Genomic DNA, 17,330 nt, shown 5'->3' with positions numbered 1-17,330 from the left:
TTTTATATTTTTTCAGTTGATATTTACCCTGAGAATGACATTGTTGAAATAAAAGTTATTTTTAAAAAACATTTGAACTGTTATTTAATGTTTCCAATTCTTCAGAGGTGCCTACGTATCCCAGCAAAATCATATATTGAAAATTATCGTTTGTTTAATAATCTGAAGCATCTTAAATTCTTCCATTATACAGCCTACTTTTTATTAAAAGATTCGAAAATGAGAAAAAATTTTAATTTGGTCTCCAAAGATTTTCTGGAGAACTATTGAAGTTATTTGCGTAAAATTCTATACAATATTCAACCCCATCGGGTTACATTCTAAACGTTGTATACAACATTGAACTACATTTAGCAGTATTAAAATATTTATTTTATCAACATAACACAACAAGAAATATATTAACAATCGAATCTATATTAAATAGAAATATTCTTTTCAAGCCGATTTAAAGCTTCTTCGCCATCAATTGATGATGTAATTGGTTGTAGCTGTAAAAATTATCAGAAATTTAAATGGAGAATATATCTTAAGAATTCACATACCTTTGAAACGAAGTATACGATGTCTAATTTAATTTGTTCTCGAATCTTCATCTCATCAGTCATTGTTTCTGATGTAGACGATGAAAGCTCGATGAAAGCTCCTCCAAGGATGAGATATTTCTGCTTTTCAATCTACGCAAGGATTCTTCTGTTTTACATACTGATTGCAAAACATCCTTCACTAGATGGGAATATCTAGAAAATTGAAAATAATGTCAAAAAATATATATGATCTGATTTATCAAAAATAACTATTACAATTTTTTTTTATACATAGTATCAAGACATTCTCAAAGAAAACTTACTGCTGACTGATCTTTAGAATCACTTTATCAAGTAAAGGTTCGCTTATTTCATTATGTTCATTGATGACCTTTTATGCTCTCTCAATTGTGAGGCTCTTGCCTATGCTGATGATCTGAGGCTGTTCATGAGAATACATGGAATTAATGACCAATTACTTCTTCAGTCAAGTTTGGAGTTGGTTCAAGGTTGGTGCTTGCGGAATGGACTTATTTTAAATTTGAAGAAGTGTTTCAAAGTTACTTTCACCAGGAAGACGCAGCCACTAGCTTTCGATTATCACATTGGTGGTGATTTTATTGCGGCTGGAGATCGCTTTCGTGACCTGGTAGTTTGGTTTGACAGGGAGCTGAGTTTTGAGGATCTACGTTCATCTTCCTGCAAGTTTTTGGGTTTCCTGTTCAGGAGCTTCCGTGAGCTAGACGATCTGTCTGCTCTCGAAATGTCTACTTTTCACTTGTTCTCAGTAGGTTGGAGTACGCTAACATGATTTGGTTCCCATTTTTCTGTATCATGTATTTTCTTTAAGTTGTAGTAATTTGTTACCCTGTTACTGGGAACTTTCTTGTTGGGTAAAAAAAGTTATTATTATTATTATTACTGTAAATCTCAGAGTATTTTTCTGCAAACTGTAGAACTGGTTTAACAGCATCAATCATGTAAGTACTAGCTTCTTTGGGGGGGTATTCTATTGGTTCCTCTGAATAATCTTGGATTAGCAGTAACATTTTGCAGCTGTTCAGAAGTTTCATTCACATTGAATGAAGTCAAAAAATTACCCAGATCAACTGAAAATTCACTTATAATTTTATTGCTGTTGTCGAATACTTTCTCTATCACAGGCTTCATCATTTCAGGGAATATGTTGTACGAAATTCCATCTGAATTGAGGGTATCTTTTTCACCGAGAATAGTGAGAAGTTTTTCAAAATCCATCAGGGAATTCATAATGAAGTACTTACTCCCAATCCATATTAGTATAGCGCTAAAAAAAAATCTGATGAGAAATATTTGTTATTAGTTAAATCAATAAAAATTCTGTAGATTTAAGGACTCTTACCTGTTCCAATATTTTCTTGAACCACATGATGCATCTAGATAGAAGAAACATTGAGAATTTGAGGAAATGATCTGCCAATTGATCAATGAAAACATGGCCATTGAAGCATTTTTTCAAAGCAACATACAAATCAAGTGTTATTTTCAGTTTGATTCCAAAGTCAATATCACCATTGAAAATGGAGGAGTCATTTGGTTAAATTGTGAGATCAGTCTCAAACTGGCTTGCAATTTGCTGGAATCTCTTTATATGGTCTTGAAATGATGGATTTGTTTTCACTCCTTATTCCCATATTTCTTGGCAATTTCTACAAGAAGATTCCAGGTGCTTACAAATCATTTTTGAAATAACTCAGGATTTCCTGGTGCTGTAATGTGTGGAAGTCCTTTTCTGCATTGACGATCTTCTTCTGTCCAAAAACTGTTTAAAATAAAGTTGAAAGAATCTTTGAAGTCAGCATTCCTAAAATAATTATGTTCCAATAATTGAATCTTTAAAATTCATTAATAAACTTACTCTTCCAGTACATCATCCAAAATTTTCATGTCAGAATACATGAAATTCAATGTTTCGTTATAAATTTTATTGATATCTTGATTGAATCTATCTATATTATTTTCTGAATACATCGGTTGCAAAACTGACCTAACAAATCTCACTTGATAGAACTCCTCAGCTTCTTTCTGTTTATCCAAGTTGTTATACCTTCTAAAACACCTTGTAATTGTATCAACGTCTTTGTCTTTCAAACCTCTCAAAAACTGTTGATGAATCATATTCAGCAGTTTATTTTCTATACCAGTTATTCTATCCTTTATTTCTTCGACACCGATCTCCAGAAGATAGAGACGTTGAAAAGAATAGTTATATACTGCCCTATCCAAGTCAATTAAACTGTCAACATCATTTATATTTCGAATTATATTATCAACATACAAAGATATTGATAAAAAGTTCAATTTAGCTATCAGATGGTTCTTCCGAGTTTCATTCATTTTTTTGTTCTCTAAAGTCTTCCTATAATCCATCTCGGCATTTTTTATTAACGTGTGCAGAATCTGAAAACACCTTCATATCAATATTCTTTGTAAAACACGAAAAATTTTCTGAAGACCATTTTTCAATATTACCTTCAGTTCCTCTTGTAACTGAGAAAGGGATATTGATAAACCATCTATTTTAAAATTCAAATTCGTTAAATATTCAGCTAAATTTACTATTGCTTCAGTTTCCGTTTTCAATATTTCAGCCATTTGTCGATGCAGCTCATCCCCATAATTTTTCAGGAATGATTTTAGAGTCTCTAGATTAGCTTTTTGGGTAAGTTTTGTCAAACATTGATCAATGCTGAAGTCCTCCTAAGCAAATTGGAACGAAAATTATTCATCGACTTGAAGAACAAGTATATCAGACAAACCTGGAAGAATGTACCCTTCCATGGATAATTATCCAATGGTGACATTATAATGAATGAGATGATTCAATTTGTTGAAGTAAGAACTGCTGGCCAAATATATATTTGGCGCCAGTCCACTTCTATAAAACAACCTGCTGACAACTAATATGATCCGTCTAGTGCGCATGCGCAGCTAGAAAAGTAATATGGCCGCTAAGGTGGAGATGTCAGTTCTGTCAGACACGAATAGATAACGGCGTCACACCTTAAGCAGCAAACCTAACCTCCATTTTGTTTATATTTGTGTTTCCAAGTTTGTTAAATCAACGATTAAATTGTACAAAATACCTGTATCTGTCAATCCACCCTTACATGGTAGCAGAGCTTGTGACGTTAAAAGCAATCCACAATTAAGAAGAAGTTAAGTGTTAAGTAATAAAATGAGTTATCAAGAAGAAATGATTCAAATGGATCAATCCCACGTGCCAGCCATGGAAGTTCCAGATAACATTTTCGAGATGCTGACCAACCAAAGTTTTGTGCGACTACTTGCAGAAAAGCTTGGAAATCTAAACAATTCGAACACGTCCACGTGTAGCGGATCCGAAATAGCAGAGAAGGTGACCATGCCGGCGTTTGTGATACCGCATTACGAAAATAGTGACAAGTTAAAGTGCCACTCCAACTATAGGTCATGGAAACAAAGAGTCGAGCGTGACATGCTTGCTCTAGGACGCTCCCAATTCCTGAAATACGACATGGGTGGACCAGACTGCACAATGACTAAAGAAGAAAAGCACATGTACAATGCTCAAGTGCTACAATATTTGGAAGCATCGTTGCAGCATGCTCCCAAAACTGTAATAGAGAATGAGCAGTCAGCAGCCGAAGCTTTCCAAAAGCTAACACAAATGTTTGGAAAAAATGACGTCCAGAAGATGGTTGAACTACTGGACAACTTCGGCAAGACGGTGTTCTACCCAAGGATGAATCCAGTCAATTTCGTCTCCCAGTTCGAGAAAGGTATACAAGAATTCAAGGAACTAGGTGTTCCATTGGACCCAAAAATAGTTGTGGCGTATTTCCTTCACAAGGTTAAGAATGCTAATGGATTCCTGGCATTCTTTACAACGATGACCACTTTACCCGAGGCAACCAGAACCTATGAGTTTGTAAAAAATGCATTTCTAGAGGTAGCAAACTGCCAGTATTTCAGAGAGGTTGACAACAGTATGTATACAAGTAGTAGTTTGAATGATATTTGTTCTGAATGTTTTAATGACACAGATAGGAATCTCGAGACCCAGATCAATGAAGTTTATACTGCATGTTCCTTATGTTTTGATTATCCCATTGGAGAATCTAATATGTTCACGAATAATCTCAATTCTGTTTCAGTTCTCTGCATTAAATGTGGAAAGAGTGATAATAATATATGTGATTTTTGTTTAGAGAGTCGACATGATAGGTCATATAGGGAGCCCCATACGAAGAAAGAAAAAAATTCTTTCAAAAGTCCTTCGTATTTTAAAGAGGAGAAAGCAGACAGTAGTCCCTATTCTATCGAGCAACTGAAAAAAATTAGGAATATGACGCCAGCTGAAAAACGAGAAGCCAGCTGTAAAAAGTGTGGTTTATTATTCCATCGGTCAGCTGCATGTACCAACACAGAGAGATTCTGCTATTACTGTCATAAGAAAGGTCATGAAAAGAAGGACTGTAGGAAACTGAAGGAATACAAATCTAGTAAGTCACTGTTTGATCTAAATAAGTTCTGTACGTTTGCAACATTTCTAGTTGATTCTGGTGCATCCCACCATGTGGTGAATGTACAAAATATTCTGTTGGATTATGAGGCTTATGATAAGCCTATACCTGTTGTTTTGGCATCGGAAACTGGGAACATAGTGTCAATGGGTCAGGGAACTCTTCCATTACTTGTACAGTTTGGAAAAAGTTCGCACATTGTACATCTAGCTAATGTTCAGTATGTCCCGGTAATAAGGGATAATGTTCTCAGTGTCCGTGCATTTAACGTTCAGTTTGGGACAAGTCTTGTACTAAATGCTAATAATGGTTTTATTTTGTCTAGAAAATTAAGAAGAAAAATATCACTAGTTTTCGTTTCGGAAGGCGTGTATAGAGTATCAGCAAGGATAAATTCAAGTGGAACGAATAATGTTAATGTTAATAATGTCAATTATAAAGAAAATAAAAGTACAAATAAAATGTTCAATTTGAAAGAAAATTCCTGTAGTAAAATGAAACTCTCAGTTATCAAAACCAATACCGTTAATAATACAAAAAGAGAAACGCGTAAGCTACGTAAAAGATTCACTCGTGATCAGTTAAAAAGGTTGGCTCAAGAAGGTAGTATGTGGCACCGTAGAATGGGTCATATATCTTCATCTTATTTAGGAAAACTACCTGAAGTTGTTCAAGGAGTTAAAGAACTCACATATAATTTAAGTACAGGTAGTTGTTCAGTTTGTTCAAAAGCGAAAATGACCAGAAAAACATGCGCAAAAGAAAGAGATAGAGCTACTAGAGCTTGTCAAATTCTTCATGCTGATCTGTTAGTTATTAATCCGCCAACACAATACACTAAGAAAAAGTATGTTTTAATCGTTCTTGATGATTATTCTAGATATGCACAAATTTTCCTGTTGAAACAAAAGTCTGAAACTTCTAAGTTTTTGAAATCTGCTCTTAATAGTCTTCAGTCATTATTTCCTGGTCCTGGTCAATTCAGTAAGTTACGGTGTGATAATGGAACAGAGTTTATCAGTGAAACAAGTCAACAAGTTCTCGATCAGTTTGGTATACAAATTCAGTTAGCAGAACCTTATCAGCATGAACATAATGGAACAGCTGAAAGGTTTAACAGAACACTCCAAGAAAGAGCTAGAGCCTTGTTATTTGAATCAGGCTTCCCAGTTACTTTTTGGGGTTTTGCTTTTTTGACCGCTTGCTATCTATACAACCGTACGCCCCATTCATCTGTAGATTTTCTCACTCCATATGAAAAACTTTATGAAAAACAAGCCGATCTGCAAAATATAAGAATTTTCGGTTCACAAGCAGAAGTTAAAAATGAAAATGTTCCAAAAGGTAGAAAGTTGAACACAAGATCTAGTACAATGTATTTAGTAGGGTATACCGATACTGGTTATCTGTTGTATGACCCTAAAACACATAAGACAATTACATCTTGTAATGTTTTAATTAATGAAAATCTTACCTACAAGTCATGTGAATCAAAGTTATCAGTCCCTAGTGATGAACTTATAATTTCATCTGAACCACCTGAGTCCAGTAAGGACATACCTGTTACGCCTATTGATGGCAAATCTGTTGTTTCTAATGCAAACGAACCTGTTACAAACATACAAGTTGAACAAGAATCTGGTTCTGGAAGTCTAGTACAAAGGAACTCAGATAATTCAGTTGATCAAACAAGTGTAATGAATATGTTAGAAAATTTTTCAGTTAATTCTCAGATAAATAATGAGATAGAATATGAAGAAATTCCCGAGTTACAAGATTTTGATAATGAAGAAACCAGTGGACATGACATAAAAGTTTCAGTTAATGCCACAATTTTGAATCCATTTGGTTTTGTATATGATTCAAAGATATATCAGACAAGTAAAACACCTCAAACGTATCTAGAAGCAATCACCAGTTCAGAAAGTGGTAAGTGGATGACTGCCATTCAGTCAGAACTTGAAGCAATTAACCAACACAATGTTTGGGAAATTGTTGAAAGAAAACAAGGTATGAAAAGTATTCCGTTAAAATGGGTATTTACAGTTAAAGACAATGGTGTATATAAGGCTCGTTTAGTTGTTGTAGGATGCAAAGATACTGAAAAGTATACTTCTGAGGAAACTGCATCTCCTACACCAACTCTATCAGTAGTTAAATTATTATTTGCATTATCAGTTTCTAGAAAATGGCATATTGAACAGTTGGACATCAAAACAGCATTTCTTTATGGTGAAATTGATAGACCAAAATATGTAAGTGTACCTGAAGGAATCAATCTGGATAAAACTAAGGTAATTCTTAAGTTACGAAAAGCTCTTTATGGAATATCGATAGCACCAAAATGTTGGTTTATGACACTCGATAATTTTCTAAAGAATTCAGGTTTTGAACCAAATTTACGTGAACCATGTTTGTATAAGAAAGAGGAAGATAGTGAGATTATTTTGATTCTAGTATATGTTGATGATCTATTAATTACAGGTACCTGTGAAAAGCTTATTCAAGAAAATGTCAATATGTTCAAATCACGTTTTAATATCAAACAATTTGGCTATCCTACTAAGTTTCTTGGTTTGGAAATCAGTAGATCAGAAAATCAGTTGTTCCTTCATCAAACTCAATTTGTGAAGGGAATGCTTAAAGAATTTCGAATGGAAAACTCAAATTCAGTTGATACTCCATTGGTTCCTCAAGGAGATCATAAAGTTCCCGAAGTTACTAATGAAGCAGATTTTCCGTACAAGAAAGCCATAGGCTCTCTGTTGTATTTAAGTTTATTTACAAGACCCGATATATCTTTTGCTGTAGGTTATTTATCTCGATTCCAAGCCAATCCACAACAGTATCATTGGACATTAGTAAAAAGGGTTTTCAGATATTTGAAAGGTACCAGTCAGTTGGGTCTAAAATATACAGCAGGTTCCCCAACGTTGTCATGCTATTGTGATGCAGATTTTGCAGGTGATAAGAAGAGTCACAAATCTACAACCGGCTTTGTGATTTTTGCATTCGGTAATCCGGTTGTATGGTGCTCTAAACTTCAATCAACATTAGCACAAAGTTCAGCAGAAGCAGAATTTATTGCACTTACTCATGCTACTAATGAAGTTCTATTTCTAGCACAGTTATTGGCAGAAACTGTGGGTATCAGTTCATTTCCTGTTGATATATATGAAGATAATGAAGCAGCAAGACAAAACTGTCTTGCAGGTACAAGTAAAAGTCGTTTAAAATATATTGCACGTAAATATTTATTAATTCGTCAACATGTAAGTGACAAGAAAATTAATATTGTGAAGATTAATACCAATGATCAGATTGCTGACATTCTTACAAAACCTTTAAGTGCAGCAAAGCTAAGTAAATTTCGTAATCACCTTGTATTCTATGAGGCTTGATTTTTCAGTTGATTTGTATACAAATAACCCAATATGTTCTCTTTTTTTTTTCAGTTATCTGTTGTTTATCCATGTATTGTTTAACATACTCGGATAATACTATAATGTCTGTTGAGTATTTGTCTGTGTGGAAGGGTTCTTCGGTCCCTGGAAACATGCTTAGACAATACTAAAAATCTGTTGAGTATTTGTTTGTGTGGAAAGGTTCTTCGGTTCCTGGAAACATGCTTTGACAATACTAAAAATCTGTTGAATATGTGTCTGTGTGGAAAGGTTCTTCGTTCCTGGAAACATGCTATGACAATACTAAAAATCTGTTGAATATGTGTCTGTGTGGAAAGGTTCTTCGGTGCCTGGAAACATGCTATGACAATACTAAAAATCTGTTGAGTATTTGTTTGTGTGGAAAGGTTCTTCGGTTCCTGGAAACATGCTATGACAATACTAAAAATCTGTTGAATATGTGTCTTTGTGGAAAGGTTCTTCGGTGACTGGAAACATGCAATGACAATACTAAAAATCTGTTGAATATGTGTCTGTGTGGAAAGGTTCTTCGGTTCCTGGAAACATGCTATGACAATACTAAAAATCTGTTGAATATGTGTCTGTGTGGAAAGGTTCTTCGGTTCCTGGAAACATGCTTAGACAATACTAAAAATCTGTTGTGTATTTGTCGGAGTTTTTATTGAAAGGTTCTTCGGTTCCTGGAAATATACTCTAATAAATATGTTCATATGTTAAGTGTTTATTCAAAGTCATGTAGAAGGGTCTCCGGTCCCTGGTTACATACTTTCATAAACACTAGTGTCTTGATTTGAAGGGTCTCCGGTCCCTGGTAACGATAGATGCGAAAGCAAAAAAAAAATTCGGACACGTATGTGTGTGATGAATTAATCAAGTTAGTTCTATATGAAGGAACTTAATATGTATCTGTTATATGTATATGTTGATCTGATGGTATAATATCACTTGTTGGAAGGGTCTCCGGTCCCTGGAAACAATGTATTGATACCATACAAAATATTAAGGAAAGTTGGTTCGCTATAAGGAACCCTATTCGATTGCCTACAGTAACAGCCTCTACAGTTCCACTGACAATCCTGTTGATTTAGTTTTAAGGCTTGATTTATATAAACTCAAATGAAATATTAACTATTATTTGTATTTATTGTACTGTATATATTCTATTTTAACTATTGAAATCAGTTGGTTGGAACTTATCTGTATATGTTTTATCTGTTGACTAGTTGTCAGTTCCTCAGTTTGGGAGGGGGTGTTGAAGTAAGAACTGCTGGCCAAATATATATTTGGCGCCAGTCCACTTCTATAAAACAACCTGCTGACAACTAATATGATCCGTCTAGTGCGCATGCGCAGCTAGAAAAGTAATATGGCCGCTAAGGTGGAGATGTCAGTTCTGTCAGACACGAATAGATAACGGCGTCACACCTTAAGCAGCAAACCTAACCTCCATTTTGTTTATATTTGTGTTTCCAAGTTTGTTAAATCAACGATTAAATTGTACAAAATACCTGTATCTGTCAATCCACCCTTACACAATTAACGATTTAAAGCTTTATTTTCAGGCTACTTAATTGCTTCAAAATTTACTTATTTGACAACTAATTTGTTGGTTATCCAAACTTCCAAACATCCTTGACCTCAATATGCACGTTCTATGATGAATCTTCTTCACCTTTTTGGGCTTTTATTATTCTAATCCACGTTGGAAGAAGGGATTTGAAATCAAAGTCATTTTATGTGAATTTCTTTATTAAACTAAAGCGTATGCAGCATAATTCGCCACTCCACATCTATTTTTACGTCTTCTGAGCTTCATATATCCATTTTCACCCCAATGGCTACCCCACCAATTCTTCAAAATCCAGGCATCTTTCGTATAACCAACAATAAGCATTGCATGATTAACTGTATTCGAAGAACAGCTTATATCATCGTACACTCCTTTACTGCAAAAAGAAAAATTATAATCCTTCACATTAATGTAACCACACTGAATTCAGCTAATCTTGTCTCCATTGGAAGTTTCAAAAAGCATTCAACAGCTTTTTAGCGCTTGTATATTCGTTCGCCCTTGGAGACCATCTAACTGTATATGTGAGATGTAATTTATTATGGTTTATCGAGATCAGAGGTTCTGATGATACGAGATGGGCGGACAAAACAGAATTAAATTTGACCACAGATTTGACAAAATAGTAGGTAGAACGTCATTGTTTGACACTTACTGATAAAGCTGAAAAGTATGAGGACTCGCATTAATTGAGGCTGCTACTGGACCAATTTTTGCTATAGCTGCTTCTAGTGCTCTTTCATCTCTAGCGGGTAATATGGCCCAGGAGCTAGTGTTAACGATTGCGTACTGAGGGTGAAATTTACATTTCTGTTGCTGGAATCAATTGAAAGTAGATTATGATAAAGAAAACTGAATGAGCTCATTAAAAAATATATACCATGAATTTTGCACTAACATTTAAAGCTACACCTCTATAAAAGGCAATTGGTACAAGAATTGAATACCCAATATGCCATTCAGAGATTATAATTCGTAAACCAGGTAATCGAGCGATTACAAACGTTAACAATCATCTTGTTTTTGGTTCCTTTGAAGTCGTTCTCAATCAAAAACTTTTTGTGGCGAAAAAATATCGAAGGTCAATAAGGTCATAGTTTTTCCGAAAAAATCGACTGATCTAATTCAAACATTTCATAATCCCTAAAATAACGCATAAAATATGATCAAAGCCTTATGCAGAACTGGTGACAATTGAATGAATAAATAATAATGCTATTTTTTCACAAAAAAAACACAAATTTAAAACAGTAAGCAATGCGGCTACAAGCTATCTATCCGCATTTCACTGAACTAACAATTTGTACGGCCCCACTCGTATAGAATCCTGTGATGGGTAGCTCCTCACCTAAACCGGGTTTGAGTTACTCTTCCTAGATGGCACTATTGAAGCCCAGAAAATAATTCGATTTTGAAAATGTAACTGAGAGAGTTTATGGCCGTATTTGATTCAAAATTTAAAATCATGAGGAAATCTTGATGAATATTATCGATTTGCCATCAGGTAATTTCTAGGAGGACTGTGAAACGATATCCAGCATTTTGTGGAATTTAATTTTTTGAAAAAAAAATTGGCCACGGAGGACTTTCAAAATTTGATATGAAGAAGAATTTTCGATTCTAAATACTTACTTATTCTTGTTTTGTATGGTTAAATTGATAAAATCTCAATATTAAAGATAACATGACTTGTTTATTACTCAGTACATTAGAACTTTCAGCTTCAAGTAGCGATGATTGTTAATAATTAACTTTGATTTCTGGCAAAGCAGGTGACATGGAAAATGATGATGAGATATTATCTCATCCCACTTCCTAGCCTCTCTTGCGCCTAGTGTAGGAATATTCTTGGATGTTACTCAAAAAGTTTGGTCCTCCTCACCATCTTAGTAGGGGAGGGGGGAGGACATATCTAAGATTTACCATAATTCTTCCTAAATTTTAAAAATAATTGGTTCCCGTGTACGTATTGAAAATATTTTTTAATGAAAACTTTTCGGCCTATCCACATTTCGAATTTTTTGTCGCATCCGAGAACAAGCGATCGCATCGCCTAATTTTTAGTTCATTTTGTCCAACTTTTGCGGAAAAAGGCTGAACTAACGCAAGAATCACCTACTAAATTGATGCCTTGAAAATTTCATGGGTCTGGATATTTTTCATGGGTCTAGGATATTTTTCGAATATTTCGAAGTATTTTTTTTCTGGTAGATTACGATATTATTTTGGAATATGCGGACACGAAGTAATTTCAGTTTATTCAATTGAATTGGATTATCGATTTTCCTCAAAAATTCGAATTCGCATGGATGTCAGATACTTACATTTCAAGCATGTATGCCAGTTTTTGGCCGCCTTTATATCGAATGAGTGTAATGAACGTGAGGGTATACATTTGGACAACATTATTTTCAAGAAATAAATTCCAAAAAAGTGTATTTTCAATATTAAAGAAGATGTTTTCTACAAGCGGCTTGTACTTTTAAACGCTTTTTTACGTATAATTTTTTTTTTGAGAAACATTGATAATATGCCTGTATAAGAGGCCACTAGAAAATAAGAATACCTCCGTTAAGAAATGTTGAAAAGGAGCAATTTGGGATTGAATTTTTTTTTTAGGGGGTTAACTAACCTTAGCTGTATATGGATACTCATCGTATGTCATCAGCCCCCCAGCATGTTCCAAATACCTCAAAGTATTCCTGAGTGATCCACCACCACAACCAAAATTTCCAAACTTAACACTACAGTCGACAATTTGCTGTTCACTCAAGGTTATCAGTTTACCAGTTTCCTTGAAAACTTGAGCTTGTATAACACCAGCGATACTGAAGGCATAGCAGGAGCCGCAGTCTTTCTGATTGAAGCTTGGCGTCTTGAATCCTGCAGCTCGCCAATCAACTTCTTCCGGTAAGTGATGAATATGTTCGTATACATCACCAACTGTTTCTGAATCTGGAAGCTTCCTATGGTAGCTTCTTGTCAGTTTTGTCATACGTTGGAGGTAAATAGGGTTACTCTGGAAAAGGAAATATACCGTATTTAGAAATTACTTATTGGGTATGTGTCAATAAAAATTAGATTACCATATCACTCAGGTGATTATCCTTGAGTGTGTAGGAGTGTAGTCCTTTGGCTGCCTCTTCATTGTGCTTGTGTATTTTCTTTAGATTATCTTCCCAAGCTTGCCTTTTTTGTGTATCATGAGGTCCAATGTATGTTTTATTGAATTTCTTCTAGATAAAGGAGACAATAAAATATGAGAGAGAGAGAGAGAAAGAGAGAGTCTAAGGAATCTAAAGTTGCAAATAATATTCTTGTTTGCTTTATCCCCTAAACGTGAATGAAATGATACCTATATTATTTAGAACTGTTCCGAAAGTTTACCTTATAAAGCTATAAAGGGTGTTTTTTTTAGAGCTATAGAACTTTAAATTGCAATAAAACAACGATGGATTATTCGATTGACATGAATTTTATTTATCCGCAAGATAATCTTGTGGCATCACATTTTAAATATGATTTCTGGCATATGACCGCCACGGCTGGCTCGGATGTAGTTCAATCTGGATGTCCAATTTTCGATGACTTTTTCCAACATTTGTGGCCGTATATCGGCAATAACACGGCGAATTTTGTCTCCTAAATGGTCAAGGGTTTGTGGCTTATCCGCATAGACTAATGACTTTACATAGCCACACAGAAAGTAGTCTAGCGGTGTTGAATCACAGGATCTTGGAGGCCAATTCACAGGTCCAAAACGTGAAATTAGGCGGTCACCAAACTTGTCTTTCAGTAAATCGATTGTGGCATGAGCTGTGTGACATGTTGCGCCGTCTTGTTGGAACCACAGCTCCTGGACATCATGGTTGTTCAATTCAGGAATGAAAAAGTAAGAAATCATGGCTCTATACCGATCACCATTGACTGTAACGTTCTGGCCATCATCGTTTTTGAAGAAGTACGGACCAATGATTCCACCAGCCCATAAAGCGCACCAAACAGTCAGTTTTTCTGGATGTAACGGTGTTTCGACATAACAACAACAACAAAATAAAATGGACGTAGTGCGTGATACGTAATCCGCACAGAACCATTATTTTCGAAATGAAAGTGCACTATTTGCAAGCGTTGTTCAAGCGTGAGTCTATTCATGATGAATTGCCAAACCAAACTGAGAATAAATCACTTGACAGCTGTTAAATCGGTCATCTTGAACAGTAATGCCAACTTAAAGTTATATACCTCGAAAAAAAACACCCGTTATAAGCAAACATTCCCCTCAATTCACTTTTTTCTTCAAACTCATATATACAGGATGTTCCTAAATTGAAGGTACAAACGAAAATGACAGCTTCCTCGGACTATTTTAAGAAACGCTTTGTTTTCGAGATTTTATTTCTTAGCACCTTTAGTTCACATGATATTCAAATTAAATTTGGCATAGATATTCCAATTTAAAGTTTTCATCATATCATACAGTAGTTTTGAATACAACCAATTTTTTCTGGAACAGTGCTTTTGCAATATCTGCTACTGATTTTGAGAAAAAAATTTCAAATTTTCTAGTAATCCTCAGGACAGACCGAATTATTATAAAGATCCAAGCTGTGATAAATGAATGAATTATAAATTTTGGTACGTATTTACCCAATCTGTAGCAAAGATTAATAAAGAATCGATAAACTGGTATAATCATCACAAAAAAGTAGAACTACAGAAAACACTCTGTATCTCAAAATCAAAGCATTTGTGGGCACTTTTTTTCTTAAAATTATACAAAGTGTCTCTCATTTGCCTTTGTACCTCCAATCAAGGAACACCATGCATATGTATATGTCATCGATAGAAATTCCCAAACATAATATGGAAGAGTTTATGACCAAAATGGAAACCATTGAATTCAAGCTGAATATTTTCCTTCAATATTTCATTTTAAATCGCTCTATTTTTTCCTACCTTGAATTCGTCCCATTTGCCATCTAAATTTAAAAATGTTTCCTCCCCAAAAACAAAATTAAGAACACATAACGCACCTATCACGCTAATTTTCATATCTACGGATTTTTTCTATTAACTACCTACCGAATACAACTATTCAAAGTAATTGATAAAATGAGGGCTCAATTGACATTATGATGATCTAGCATAATCATATTTTATTTATTGACTGTCGTACATAAACAAAATGAATGAGTTAATAAACATTTCGTATGTACCTGCCACAATTATAAGAGGGCGTGTGAATCAAATAAAAAGGAGCAATAAGCGAAAAAATATTTCACATAATCCTTGATCTATAATCTATATGGATTATAGATCTTCTGAAAAAATATTTAAAACCCATTTTCAGAAATTGATTTAGGTAAGTACTTGTCGAAAATTATCTTCTATTATATCTACTGAAAACGGTTGACTTGAAGTGGAAATTTGAGTTTTGGAATGAGAAAAAATCGACCGAAGCCAACAAGAGTTAGCAGGATCATTGGGAGTGACGCAACAATCCATTTTAAAACGCCTGAAATTCATGGGAGTGATTCAAAAACAAGGAAATTTGGTACTGTACGAGTTGAAGCCGAGAGATGTTGAACGGCGTTTGTTTACTTGTGAACAGCTGCTTGGAAGACAAAGACGAAAGGGATCTCTGCATCGCATTATGACTGGAGACGAAAATTGGATTCATTACGATAATCCTAAGCGCAGAAAATCATGGGGATATCTCGGCCATGCTTCCACGTCGACGGCCAAACCGAATATACACGATTCAAAGCTCATGCTCATTATTTGGTGGGACCAGCTCGGCGTAATGTATTATGAGTTGTTAAAACCGACTGAAACAATCACAGGCGATCGTTATCGAACGGAATTCATGCGTTTGAGCCGAGCATTGAAAGACAAACGGCCGCAATAGAACGAGCGACATGATGAAGTGATTTTACAGCATGACAATGTTCGACCCCATATTGCACAAGTGGACATATTTGGAAACGTTGAAATGGGAAATCCTACCCCATCCGCATTATTTTGCAGACGTTGCTCCCTCGGACTATCACTTGTTTCGATCAATGGTGACCAGCTGGCTGACCAGCACTTCCGATCTTATGAAGAAGTAAAAAATTGGATCGATTCGTGGATCGATTCAAAAGATGACCAGTTTTTTCAACGTGGGATTCTTACGTCACAATATAACCTCGAATTTCGGAAAAAAACGGCGGAAGCAAAGTTGTACACCTAATACATAATCTTCATATCAATACAAATCTTAACCAATTTCGAATACTTCTGCCTCCATCAATGTAGGTACTCGATTAGAAGAAAATTGATTAATTTATCAAAATTTATTCACAGAGAGTGATTATGATAGAATATTCTTCTCATAATGTCACTAAATATAAATAACGCGATTGCTATCTTAAAACGTTATCAGCGTGAGCGTGAAAAGCGCATAATTGCACCGTTTGATAAGGTTGGTTAAGGCCTTATGGCTGAAGATGATACAGCTGAAGAAAAATTCATTAAGTTCTGCAATAATAAATTATTGATTTAAAAAATTTTCTCCGACGAAGTTCCTTCTGGTCTAAGTCTCATAAAATTTACCTTTGTACCATTTAAAAACATATAACTTTGAATCATAAATGTATGACCAATTTTTTAAAATAAAGCACAGAATTTTGGAAAAAAACGGCGGAAGCAGAGTTGTACGCTGAATACATATAATCTTTGTATCAATACAAATCTTAACCAATTTCGAATACTACTGCCTCCACCAATGTACTCAGAAGAAAATTGATTAATTTATCAAAATTCATTCACAGAGAGTGATTATGATAGAATATTCTTCTCATTATTCCACTTAATATAAATAACGAGATTGCGATCTTAAAACGTTATCAGCGTGAGCGTGAAAAGCGCATCATTGCACCGTTGGATAAGGCCTTATGGCTGAAGATGATACAGCTGAAGAAAAAATTCATTAAGTTCTGCAATAATAAATTTTTGACTCATGAAATTTTCTCCGAAGAAATTTCATCTGGTCTAAGTCTCATAAAATTCACCTTTGTACCATTTAAAAACATATAATTTTGAGTCAAAAATGTATAACCAGTATTTTACAATAAAGTCTCGAATTTCGGAAAAAAACGGCGGAAGCAGAGTTGTACGCTAAATACAAATAATCTTTGTATCAATACAAATCTTAACCAATTTCGAATACTTCTGCCTCCACCAATGTACCCAGTTAGAAGAAAATTGATTAATTTATCAA

General features: G+C 34.7%; 2 protein-coding genes and 1 long non-coding RNA gene across 4 annotated transcripts; all 3 read right to left on the bottom strand.

The window, feature by feature from the left end:
• Positions 1 to 354: 354 nt before the first annotated feature.
• On the bottom strand, positions 355 to 2,808 carry LOC123685705. The gene is made up of 4 exons (XR_006748348.1): positions 2,425 to 2,808; positions 1,909 to 2,370; positions 851 to 1,833; positions 355 to 740 (listed from the first exon to the last, which is right to left on the bottom strand). It is a non-coding gene; the product is annotated as an uncharacterized LOC123685705 (long non-coding RNA).
• Positions 2,809 to 2,810: 2 nt separating this feature from the next.
• LOC123686136 lies at positions 2,811 to 10,130 on the bottom strand (the record flags this gene model as incomplete). Its single annotated transcript, XM_045626127.1, has 4 exons — positions 10,034 to 10,130; positions 3,326 to 3,393; positions 3,039 to 3,266; positions 2,811 to 2,966 (listed from the first exon to the last, which is right to left on the bottom strand). Coding segments are annotated over exons 2-4 (429 nt in total), but the record flags the coding sequence as incomplete, so codon positions are not given.
• An 81-nt stretch (positions 10,131 to 10,211) lies between these two features.
• On the bottom strand, positions 10,212 to 15,182 carry LOC123685704 (procathepsin L-like). 2 transcript variants are annotated; one of them, XM_045625523.1, is made up of 5 exons: positions 15,026 to 15,182; positions 13,153 to 13,302; positions 12,699 to 13,085; positions 10,722 to 10,882; positions 10,212 to 10,442 (listed from the first exon to the last, which is right to left on the bottom strand). In XM_045625523.1, exons 1-5 carry the CDS (start codon positions 15,119 to 15,121, stop codon positions 10,247 to 10,249), a joined length of 990 nt encoding a protein of 329 aa, XP_045481479.1. In that variant the 5' UTR covers positions 15,122 to 15,182; the 3' UTR covers positions 10,212 to 10,246. The 2 variants fall into 2 exon arrangements, with proteins under 2 accessions (XP_045481479.1, XP_045481480.1); XM_045625524.1 differs by having other exon boundaries at positions 13,153 to 13,299; positions 15,026 to 15,170.
• Between the last annotated feature and the right edge of the window lie 2,148 nt (positions 15,183 to 17,330).

This window comes from Harmonia axyridis, chromosome X, assembly GCF_914767665.1.
Source record: "Harmonia axyridis chromosome X, icHarAxyr1.1, whole genome shotgun sequence".
Taxonomy (NCBI): Eukaryota; Metazoa; Arthropoda; class Insecta; order Coleoptera; family Coccinellidae; genus Harmonia; species Harmonia axyridis.
This window is presented reverse-complemented; position numbering and strand designations above follow the sequence as displayed.